This window comes from Tupaia chinensis, unplaced genomic scaffold (assembly GCF_000334495.1).
Source record: "Tupaia chinensis unplaced genomic scaffold, TupChi_1.0 Scaffold000325_1, whole genome shotgun sequence".
Lineage (NCBI taxonomy): Eukaryota > Metazoa > Chordata > Mammalia > Scandentia > Tupaiidae > Tupaia > Tupaia belangeri.
Genome location: NW_006159819.1, coordinates 1 through 12,896, shown reverse-complemented (window position 1 = coordinate 12,896; position 12,896 = coordinate 1). Strand labels below are relative to the sequence as shown.

The window sequence follows — 12,896 nt, the reverse complement described above, 5'->3', positions numbered from 1 at the left end:
ATATATTTAAATGTTTTTCTTTAATCTTTTAAAAATTATTTATTTATTTTTTCATTATCATCATAATCTTGTTTATATTACATTGGATTGCATATAACTTTACAGTATATTGCATTGCTTTTTCAAAAGGGAATGCCATGCATGTCAGTCAGTACAGAGACATTAATCTCCCCACTTCGTCATTCAATATCTTTTCACGCTGGATATGTGTGCATGCATGCCCCAAATATCAAATGCAGGGAGAAATGGAGGAGAAGGGATTGTAGCATGACAGTCGCCTATGGGGTATTCTTTCTCACTTCTCTTCTCCCTCTCTCTCTGCCAAGTGCACACCACTTCTGACAAATAAAAAAAAAAAGAAAGAAATTTAAAAAAAGAGAAATAGTAAGAGCACTTTTAAGAAATAATATAACTTTCAAGTGCTGCAACACATTATTTATAAAGCTCAGCTTTGAACAAAAAGACTTAAAAGACATGCAAAGAAACAATTGCTTTTATGCCATACTTAAGAAAAAAAATCAATAGAAATTGAAGTGAGCCCAGAGTAACATAACAGTGTTATGAAATGAAACTTTCATTTCAGACTATAATTAATAACAATACATTCATAGTTTAATAGTGATTTTGATAACCATTGTCAGTTACAGTTATTTTTAAATTTATTTCTCTAAGACCCTCATATATCATTAAAAACATCCAGATGGAATGGTGAATATGAGTGAGAATTTAAGAAGAAAAGGCCCATAAAGCTCATGACAACTTAATGACAATTGCCAAATATTTCTAAGAACTTTTATTATTTATATAAATAAGCATTGTCAAGCCTATAGAAACAACAATGACTCTGTCTAGACAGGCCCCTCAAGTGTGACGATTGGAAAGCAGCCCGAGAAATAAAATAAATGCAAATCGCTTGCTATTGTGAAATGTGTTTGCTTCCTCTCCTAACCCAGTCTTTCACCCATGACATATTTATCTTCTCTTGATTCCCATTTACAAAACACAGGTTATAGCTTTGGGTTTGAAAAATTTCATGTTCACATAAAGTAGGTAAATAGACTGGTGATAGAAACCTAAGCCATAACTGAAACACATTAAGAGCTTTGCACATATAAGCTACTATTAAACAGAAATCACTTAATCTAGGTTAATGTCAGGGAAAGTATAGAATGAAATTGTTTTCCGGGTACAAGTTGAGATAGTCCTGGTAGAGAAAAAGGAAACTTTAGCTGTAAGTGGTTTGTTACAAAACGTGGGTCCTGACCAATAAGTCTGTGCCCAATTTTGTGAAGAGCTTTCCTCATCCCCGTGTGATTGCTTAGTCATCACTTTTTCTGAATTTTGAAAAACAGAGGTCATGGATGACACAGAATTTATAATTCACTGAAGTGAATGCAGGTCGAGGATGTTGAAAGAACCTGTTGGCATTATCCCTGACAACCGAAGTGGGTCATAAGCTGTTAGAGTACATCAGAATCAAGAACTGTCATAAGAAGACTTTAGGCATCTAGATTTGTAATTATTTAGTGTAAATTCTGAAGATAGGAGTAACTGAGCAATGGAAAATGGAATAACTGCTCTGACAATTCTGGCCTGAATCAACCTCCTAGCTGAAGATATGAGGATGCTCTCCAGGGGAGGCTAGGAGACGTTTGTCTGCTAAGAGTATAATTAAGATCAGCTATTAGGTTGATGGTGAGGGGCCGCTAGCAGAAACAGTGCCAGATCAAAAACAGTATCAGTTCTCAGGAGAAAGTGTAAGACGAGAGGAGAGCTAGAGAAGGCCCAGAGCTATTGCTGAAGGACACTGCAGATTGACTTTGGGAGTCGGGTTCTGCTTGCGATGAAGTACAGTCATAACAATTTGAGTACCTACTGTTTGGGGTTATTTCGAGTAAGGGTTCCATTAAATTGTCTCTTTCCCCTGAAGAAAATAGAATTATTCCCATCTCAAAGAACAGGAAACTTTATTTCAAAGACTATTCCTGTATTCCTGTATTCATAACTACATGTGAAATCAGAAGGGAAAAGAGAGAAATCAAAGACTTATTTCAAGTTCTTGGGTGGTTCAAGAAAGGTCAGTGAAGGGGATAGCTTGGCCTAGTTGATGTCACAGTGAGCAAGGATCCTGATTCTTTTTTTTTTTTTTTTTTAATTTCTTTGGAGAGGTTTCTGCTATAGAGCGCGTGCGCTCGCCAGAAAGACAGAGAGAGACAGAAAGCAAGAAATCACCTCCCAGGGGGGATGGCCATGCCACAATCCCTTCTCCTGCATTCTTCTCTCAGGATCTTGGGCACGCATGCACACGCGCTCGGCGTGAGTTTAAGCCACCGGGTCCGGGACTCGAACTGCAGTCAACTAAATGGGAATCCAGCGACATAGCCATTACACTAACTGCTGGTCTCAAGGATCCTGATTCTTCAGCAGATCATACAACAGGGAAAACACAGTCAGGAGAAACAGAAAATCCTAAATTAGAACCGCAGAGGTAAAAATCAAGATTAGTATATGGCAAATCTATAGGTGGCAATAAAATTGAGGTATATCTTTGAATTGCAAAACTAAGAAAAGAAACGTTAGCACTGAATAAAAACTATACATTTCAGAGACTTCTTAAGGTCATACTGCCACTAGTTTCAGCACAAGGTGATCTCTGCCTGTGCCATAATATACGGGACTATCGTTAATCAATGAGACGTAGAATATTCAAATGAGAAAAAAAACAAGCATTAGAATATTTAACAAGAATTTATAAAAAAATATTGGGTCAGGCCAGCAGGTAGCATGTGGTTAAGGTGTTGGACACTCCCACATGGCCCACCATGGTTTGAGTCTCAGACCTGGTGGATTGCTTTCTCGCTTTCCTTCTCTCTTTGTGTCTTTCTCTGATCAAATTAAAATGAATGAATGAATAAATAAAACTAAATAAATCATTCTTTTTAAAAAGTTGGGTCATTAGGAAAGTCGTGATGCATTTTTGCATAGAAAAATAGCTAAGATTTTCATGATGACCTAAATATATAATATATATATATATATATATGTGTGTGTGTGTGTGTGTGTGTGTATGTATAGAAAAATGCAATGCATATATAAAAACATAAATACATAAATGTGTGTACATTCTGTTGGTAAAGGTACATGTGGGAAGATATGTATGCTAGGCATGTTCATTGATTCATGCAAGTTTGTGAATAAAATTCTACATAAAAGAACTTAATTATGCATTATACACACATGCATACAAGTGTGTTACATGTACAGTTACATAAATTTACATACTTGCCCATGCACATAACATCATGCACATGCATATACACACAAAGACATCTTGCTTTATATTTTCTCAGAATTATCATGATTCCCCAGAAGTACCCCTGGGATCCTCTGCTCTTGGTCCAATTATTCCTGTAGGACTAGAGATAGCACAGCCTACCAAAACTGTTCAGCCTGGATCTCCCAGGGGATTTACCAGCAAAAGTGATGAAAAGAGTAGGACTGACTCTATAGTCAGCATAAACATAAATATGAAGGCCAGTCTTCCCCTGCCTCCAGCTAGCAAGCTGGAAACCAGGCCCAAGACAAAACTACACAGAAAGGCAGGTAGACCTTCTCACAAAATGAACTGGGTTTTCCGTGGAAGTCTAGGATAGGGGATCAACAAGATGGAAGATCTATTCGGGTAAGCTGAACACTGGGTTTTTATTCTGAGATATAGGTCATTTCTAGCATATATTTTATTTCTCTTTCCTCATATAATGAAAGACTCCTCCTTCCTTGAGGACATAGATTCTCCTCCTGGGATCTTAGACACACACACACACACAACACACACACACGCGCGTGCATGCACATACGTGGAACATGAGTCTCAAGCCTCTGGGATTATAACACTATGTTAGTGTTTCTGCCTGTTACCCTCCCTCCTCTTCTCCTTGCTCATGTATTGAGTCCTGTGGTCATGCTGGAAATATAGCTTTAAGTCTTCTCTGGAAATACTTGGAAGCCACTAGGAGAAAGTCACATCAATAATTATATTGCAATATAGATTACCATATGCTAGCTTAGGGTGAAATGCTGTGGGAGAGGCTTGTGACAGTGATTGACTGAATGCGAGAGGGAGAAAAGACATCACAAGATAGTTGAGCTAGAGCTTATAAAATAAGGAAGGAGGCAGGATTTGCTTTAAAATACTATTTTTAGATGAACTGAATGCCAGAGTGTTGGATAAAGGGAATTAAAAGGACAAAGGAAAATGAAGAAATAAAAGAAAAGGAAAAGATTAATTTTTTTTAAAAGAAAAGAAATAAACAATGATATCCGGGAAAGAAGAGGCATGGAAAGAGGATCCAGTGTAAGAATTTGTTAAGGACTTAAGTTGAGGAGTTAATCTCTTCAGTAAAGTTTCACAAGCATTAAGAAGTGTAATTTTAAGAAGATGTATGTATGAGATAGAAAGAAATTCTTTTTCCCTCTTAACAAGAGGCTTAGGGAGCAAAAATCATCACCTTTCTTATTAACTCAAAGTGTTAGATATGTTCAGATGGCACTAATTTTCCCACCACCAACCATATTGAAACACCAGGAGATATGTATTTTAAAATTTGTTGTATTCACTTTTTAATTGACATCTCTGAGATGAACCAGCAAACACACAATAAAGATGAAAAAACTCAAAGTATAGACTGGATTCCGGACCACTATTCCCTTCTCATAAGCATTACGATTGTCTGTCAAATATTGTCTATCTCCTTTCAAGTGGCAAACATAGGCAGTATTCTGACAGCGCTACAGTTCCTAATTTATCATGCGAACCCTTTTGTTATTGTTGTTGTTGAATGACCAGAGGAACTCATGGAAAGTTGTGGAGCTCTTCTATATGTAGAGGAACCAATGTCTCTCCTCGTGATGATTCCTCTAAGAAATAGGATCAAGGCCAGCAGGTGGCATAGTGGTTAAGGTGCTGGACTTCCATGTGGTCAACTACAGTTCTAGACCTGAGTCTGGTGGCTTGAAATTCATGCTGGGCACATGTGCATGTATGCCCAAAGTCCTGAGAGGAAAGTAGAGGAGAAGGGATTGCAGCATGGCTATTCCTTTAAGAGGTGATTTCTTGCTTCCTATCTCTCTATCTCTGTCTCTCCAATGAGTGCATGTGCCCTACAGCCACTCTCTCAAAAAGAAAAAAAAAAGGTCAGTCAATTTATTTCTTAGAAAAATTTTAGGTATTTGAAAGGTCTCAATATAATGAGGCTGGATTAAATATACAAAGTTAATGTATGTAAAAAGTGTCAAAATGTCAAATGAAAAATGTAATGTGAAATGTAAAAAAAAAAAAAGACTCTCGGGAACCAGCAGTTAGCGTAATGGCTGGGTCACTGGACTCCCACGTAGTCGACTGTGGTTCGCGTCCTGGACCAGGCGGCTTAAAACTCACGCCGGACGCGAGTGTGTGAGTGCCCAAGATCCCAAGAGGAGAATGGAGGAGAAGGGATTACTGCGTGACCATCCCCCCTGGGGGGTGATTTCTCGCTTTCTGTCTCTAATGTCTCTCTCTGTCTGTCTGGCGAGTGCACGCGCCCTATAGCAAAAATCTCTCAAAAAATAAAAAATAAAAAAAACTCCCTAACATTAATTTAAAAAGAAACAAGACCTAGAGCATCACAATCAAGGAACCCCTATGACATCGCTAAGTTCATCTCTTAGAAGGAAGTCACGGTGTACCGTGGGGGTGTCTCCCACAATGGCCAATACTAATTCATCGTGGCTGGTGATTCTTGCATAGTCAATGTAGACAATGTGAAGCGATTTGAAAATATCTTAATTTCAAAAAACTGATTATTATCCCCAAAGATGGGGAGAACAAGCTCTAAATGAAAAATTATCATATGCAAATTGTGTGAATTTAGTTGAAGATATTATTAATACTATTTCACCAATAGTAGTAGTTATTGAAAGTGTATTATATGCTAACTACTGCAATTCCATTAACTTGTTTAAGCTTCAAGCAAGCCTACAAGGCTAGATATTATAATTATTCCTGTTTTCCAGATGGAGAAACGATGAGTCAAACAGAAAGTGACTGAGCCAGGATTCTACTGAGGCAATGGCCCAATAGCCTGCAATCTTACGTCACACACTTACTGCTCTAAAGTTCAAAAATACAAGACATGTAATCTGGCAACAATAAATAAGGTAAATAAAATAACTAGTGTACTCTATTCAATCAAAGAAGGTTACTCAAAAATATATCAAAGTATTAATCATATAAACAGGAAGTAAATTATCAAAATTATTAACATGCTGAATTGAGGCATGGGAGAGTCAAGTTGAACACGATTATAGAATCCCTAATATTGGGACCAGCAGTTGGTGTAATGGCTATATCACTGGATTCCCATGTAGTCGACCTTGATTTGAGTCCCAAACCCGGTGGCTTAAACTCGTGCCAGGCATGTGTGCGTGCATGCCCAAAATCTTGAGAGGAGAATGGAAGAGAAGGAACTGCAGCGTGGCCATCCTCCCTGGGGGGTGATTTCTCGCTTTCTGTCTCTCTGTCTCTGTCTGTCTGGCGAGCGCACGTGCCCTATAGCGAAAAAACCTCTCAAAATAAATAAATAAATAAATAAATAAATAAATAAATAAATAAATAAATAAATAAATAAATAAATAAATAAATAAATAAATAAATAAATAAATAAATAAATAAATAAATCCCTAACATTAATTTAAAAAGAAACAAGACCCAGGGTATCATAGTCAAGGAACTCCTATGTCATCATCAAGTTCTTCTCTCAGTAGGAAGTCACAGTGTACCCTGGGGAGTATCTCCCGCATGGCCAATACTACTTCATTGTGGCTGGTGATTCTTGCATAGTTATAAGCTATAAGGTTCTTTTGTGTATATTATATTTACTGTTCTTAATACTTATTATAGTTATGATTATCCTCATTTTATGGAATCAAAAGATGCACAAAATTTCAGCTCACTAAAAGGTAGAAATCAGTTTACAGCTGTGTCTGCAAGATTCAACTCTATCCCACTGTTCAGAACCTTTGGCTTCCTCATCTCCATTACATTTTCCCCTGTGTCTCCCATGTTACATGTTTCCAGTAGAAAACCATACCTCTCTACTTTATCTAAGGAGAGAGAGATTATTTCTTTTCTCTTTTAATTTTTCTAATGCAGAGATTTTTATTGGATTTCCATCCTGAGGTATGGGAGTTTCCTCACAAATACATTTTGGTATGCCGAGATCTCTCCCCCTATTTCTTTGACAGATGTATTTCTCTTAGATCATGTAAAGAGAACGAGTTGCCTTACTAGGCAGTGTTTCAGAAAACACCAGCACTTTTACTGTCATGGATTCAAGTCTTGGGGCAAGCATAGAGCCAAGATTTTTGTCATTATTTCTGCAATTTCACAAACACAGTCTGAAAGATCCATACCCCTGCTCATGGTACCCATACACGCAGCAAACATTGATTCACCACCCTCCAATAGGTAGACTGGCAATAAAAGAGAACAGTGCACAGAGCAGATTTTTTTTTCCCCATTAACAGTGATTGCAGTAGGCAAAATCCTTCTTTCCATTAGCCTTTATAACAGTACTCTTCTCCCACTCCATCTATTAAAAACCAAAGTAATCATTTAAGAGTTTGTGGATTAAACATGGAAAAAGAGATGTATTTTAGAAATGTTTTATCCAGGCAAATTCAGATAATATTTTGTACTCCACTTGACATCTTTGATACTGCTTAGAGTGGCAGGGATGGCCATTTAAAGTCTTTATGTCTGGGCAATTCTATACCAGCACTGAATTAATTTTACTTTAAATTCCCATCTCTATCAATCACTAAAAATTCAGTGAAAATTTCTGGCCATGGAAAGGCTCTTACCAGCTGATCTCTACCTAGAATTTCCTTACTAATTTATTCAGTAAGCAATCATTTACTTTCTGCCTGTTATTTGCTAAAAATTAATAAAAACAAAGTAAAACAAGACAAATTCAAGGTACTCTAACAGAAATTTAGATTACAGCTTATCGATATTTCAGTGTCTTTTCTTTTTTTCAATTTATTTATTGATTTACATTATATTTAATCATATATATTTTTACAGTGTATAACATTTCTTTTTCCAGCATGAATGTCATACATATCAGTCAAGACAAAGACATTACTATACACAGCTGCAACAGCAAATAGCTTTTCACGGTTTTTGTCAATTAAACATAATTTTTTCTTTTCTTTTTCTTCCCCTGTTCCCCTCCCACTCAGTGTCTTTTCAATCATGTTGTCTCTAACAACTCAGTACCATTTTTGCTGGAGAGGTGGGAAACATGAAGTAGCAGATATACACAGTGAAATCTCTAGAGAGTTTGGTTTGAATTGTGAATAATAGAATTTCCCACCATACTATCACATTCGAAAGATATTCCTATTTTAAAGTTAGACATCCACCTTTTTATATTCTTCTGAAGACCAAATTGAATAGGTCATGGAATGGTACAGGAGAAATGAGTTGGTCTAAGTAGGACTAGGCAGAGGTCCCTCTCAGTCTACGATGTATTAATTTTTATGTTTCTCACTCCAGGTCACATTCCTAGAACCTGCATAGGTCCAAGATCCCAGATTCCAGACACAGAAAAATGTTCAACACCAGTCATTTTACCCCAAAATATTTTTTGTTGACTGGTTTTCCTGGTCTGGAGAACCTGTACCCCTGGTTCATCTTTCCATTCTGTTCCACATACCTTGTAGCCCTTGTGGGTAATAGCCTGATTCTGGCCGTGATCAAGAACAACACCTCTCTGCACCAGCCGATGTACCTGTTCCTGGCTATGCTGGCCTTTGCCGAGCTGGGTGTCTCTGCCTCTACCCTGCCCACTGTGCTGGGCATCTTCCTTTTCGGTGCCAAGAAGATCTGCTTTGAAGCCTGCCTTCTGCAGATGTTCTCCATCCACTCGTTCTCCATCATGGAGTCAGGGGTCCTGCTGGCCATGTCTGTGGATCGTTTTGTGGCCATTTACAACCCGCTGCGGTACACCGCCATCCTGACCCTGCCGCGTATTGCTGGGACCGGCGTTGTGCTTTGGCTGAAGAGTGTGATGCTCATGTTCCCACTGCCCTTTCTCCTCAAACGTCTGCCCTTCTGTGGCCGCAATGCCCTCTCTCACTCCTACTGTCTGCACTCAGACTTAATCCAGCTGCCCTGTGGGGACACACGTCCCAACAGCATTCTAGGGCTCTGCATCGTCACCTCCACTTTCGGGCTGGACTCACTGCTCATAGTCGTCTCTTACGTGCTAATCCTCTACACCGTGCTGAGTATCACGTCTGGAGAGGGGCGACGGAAGGCCCTCAACACGTGTGTGTCCCACATCTGTGCTGTACTTGTGTACTATGTGCCCATGATCAGTGTGGCTCTGGTGCATCGCTTCATGAAGCACGTGGCACCCGCTGTTCGCCTGCTCCTGGCCAACGTCTACCTTCTGGTGCCACCTGTGCTCAATCCTATCATCTACAGTGTTAAGACCAAGCAGATTCGCCAGGGCTTGATCCAACTCTTTCTTCACAGAAAATATTAATGGGGTTAGGGTCTATAAAATGCTGTCCTGGAAGCCAGTCACTTTTATCACCCTAGTCAGTCCAAGGAGGAAAGGAGTGCCTACCATCTTGTCCAAGTTAGAAAGTTTGAAAATGCTGTACATTAATGAATGTGTGAAAAACACTCATTTTCATATAAGTCGGGTTGCAGTCTAAATGAAGGTAGTACAGTCTTTTGTACACATGCTTTTTAATCTGGAAGTTTCCATTTGTAGCACTGCTTTAAATTCATACTCTGATGTGTGCTCATGATCACAGAGACCCGAATAAGAATTTTCACTTAAGCAATGTCTGAAATAGAGTTAAAAAAAAAGAAAAAAGAAATAAAATAAAATAACTGGCTATTGATAGGTAAATAGCTAAATAAACTAGACATTAATCATACTATGTAATATTCTGCAGTAGTCAAAAAATACAAAGTAGGGAACCAGCAGTTAGCGTAATGGCTATGTCACTGGACTCCCATGTAGTCGACCGCGGTTCGTGTCCCGGACCCGGTGGCTTAAAACTCACGCCGGGTGCGTGTGCGTGCGTGCCCAAGATCCCGAGAGGAGAATGGAGGAGAAGGGATTGCGGCGTGACCATCCCCCCTGGGGGGTGATTTCTTGCTTTCTGTCTCTATGTCTCTCTCTGTCTGTCTGGCGAGCACACGCGCCCTACAGTGAAAATCTCTCAAAAAAAAAACAAAGTAAAAATACTCAGAATGATTGATATTCAAGACCTAAATAAGAAAAAAAATCACAGAAATATATAGATAGTTAAATTTCATTTATATATATAACTCATTCATCTGATGTACATGAATGATATATGTATGTGTGTGTAAATTCTTACGATGATACTTTTTATAAAACTATTAAAGTATATAAAAAATCGTTTTGGGGAAATAGCCAGTGGATTGGTGGTTAAGATGTTTAGACTCCACATGTTCAACTGTGTGATTTGAGTCCTGGACCCAGTAACTTGAAAAACACATAAGGTGCATGCATGCCCAAAATCTCAAGAGGAAAATGGAGGAGAAAGGACTGTGACATGCCATCTCTCCACACATACCAGGTTATACTTTCTTAGTTATTTTTTTCTCTCTTTCTCTGAAGAGCACACATACCTATAGCAAATTTAAAAATTTTAAAAACCATTTGCGACTGGCCCTGTGGCTTAGTGATTAAGGGAGCTAGGTCCGACATGGACAGCTGTGGTTCAAATCCCACCTCCAGTGGGTTTTGTTTGTTTGTTTTTGAGAGGTTTTTGCTATAGGGCACACACGCTTGCTAGAAAGACAGAGAGGGACAGAGAGACAGAAAGCGAGAAATCACCCCCCAGGGGAGATGGCCACACTGCAATCCCTTCTCCTCCATTCTCCTCTCAGGATCTTGGGCATGCACGCACACACACGCCCGGCTTGAGTTTAAGCCACTGCATCCGGGACTCGATCTACGATCGGCTGCATGGCAATCCAGCAGCATAGCCCTTACAACAACTGCTGGTCCTGAGTAGTTTTAAAAAACTCTGGACATATGTGTGTGAGTGCCCTAATCTTGACAGATGGAGAAATGAAGAAGGGATTGTGGTGTGACCATGCCTCATTGTGGGGTGCTTTCTCCCTCTCTCTCTGTTTCTTGCTGGTGGGCACACATGCCCTCTGAAAATAAGGAAAAAAAATCAGTTTCTTTACATGTGCAAAAACACACACTAAATTGATAATTTTTTAAGAGATATTTTGCTATTGAGTGCATGCGATCACTGGAGAGACAGAGAGAGGCAGAACGTGAGAAATCACCCCCCAAAGGGGATGGCCATACCACAATCCCTTCTCCTTCATTCTCCTTGGAATTTTGGGCATAGACACACCCACGCCTGGCATGAATTTCAAGCTGCTGGGTCTGAGACTCGAACCACGGTTGACTATGTGGGGTCCAGTGATGTAACCATTATGCCATCTGCTGGTCCCTATAATATTTTTTTTCTGCAGGATTCTGCCTTAATAAATAGAGGAACGAAAAGAATTGTCATTTATTTTGTTCAAACATTTTAAGAACAATGCATCCACTTTACTCTGTCATTAAAATGTTATATTTAGGGACCAGCAGTTAGCGTAATGGCTATGTCGCTGGACTCCCACGTAGTCGACCGAGGTTCGTGTCCTAGACCCGGTGGTTTAAAACTCACGCTGGGCACGTGTGCGTGTGTGCCCAAGATCCCGAGAGGAGAATGGAGGAGAAGGGATTGCGGGGTGGCCATCCCCCCTGGGGGGTATTTCTCGCTTTCTGCCTCTCTGTCTGTCTGGCGAGTGCACGTGCCTTATAGCAAAAACCTCTAAAAAAAAAAAAAAGTTATTTTTATACAAATACCGAAAACCTGTTCAAGTGGAAAACTCATTTAAATTTTGGGACAATCTGAAGAAAATGGGATTTGAAGACCAAAGCCCTATAGCTGAGAATATACACTGAAAATAAACCCAGAAATTAATATTTTAGAAATCAGAAATCTAAGTTTCTAGAGAAATAGTCGTTTTGGGAATTAACATTAATTTACCCTGCTAAGACCTTCTTGAAAGAACTTATTCTAGATAAAAGTTGAAATGATGCATCAGAGAATAGAGAAAATACATTAGCTCATGTTAGATATACTCAATCTGCTTGAGAGTGTGAAATATGAAATTTCAGGAGTTGTAGAGTTAACTTTGCAACATAATAGACCGAATGGTTTTAGGCTAACATGAGAGAGTCTTGTTTTTCTTAAATTTGTAGAAGTCTGTATTTGCAAATGTTCCTTTGTCATAGAAGCCTTTAATGACTATCATCCCTGATTTCATTATGCATTCTTTTTTTTTTTTTCCTAATGGCCAAAAAATATATACACTTACCAGAGAGAACCCCTCTCAATGAGGAAGGATCAGAATGAGATATGCGAGGTTGTTGTCAAAGTTACACAAATTGCAATATATTATTTTATCTAATCATAAAGACACCAGAGCCCTCAGATGCACTGTTCCCATTCCTCAGTCTTAGGACTGGATGATGGTGCAACAGTATGATGTTGTGCTCTGGAAGGCTGGCCCACGTAGACAGGTTTCACGTTTGCTTCTGGAAACTTCTTTAGGTATGCCAGAACAGATATGCCCATTAAACTCCTGAGTCTTAAATGACTTGGTATTCTGCTTTAAAATACAATGAAGACCAATTGAAACTGAAGCTCTGAATATGAGTTTCTCTTATCTTATACCATTTTTAAAAACTATTATTTTTAACAAACATTTATATGTGTATTTTTTTTCTTTTCTTATG

General features: G+C 38.9%; 1 protein-coding gene across 1 annotated transcript; it reads left to right on the top strand.

The window, feature by feature from the left end:
* Positions 1-8,651: 8,651 nt before the first annotated feature.
* LOC102502963 (olfactory receptor 51I2) lies at positions 8,652-9,590 on the top strand. The gene has a single exon (XM_006151705.1). The coding sequence runs from the start codon at positions 8,652-8,654 to the stop codon at positions 9,588-9,590; it is 939 nt and encodes a 312-aa protein (XP_006151767.1).
* Positions 9,591-12,896: the final 3,306 nt, after the last annotated feature.

Coding starts and splice junctions, on each gene's coding strand:
- LOC102502963 (XM_006151705.1), top strand. CDS start 8,652: ATGTTCAACACCAGTCATTTTACCCCAAAATATTTTTTGTTGACTGGT.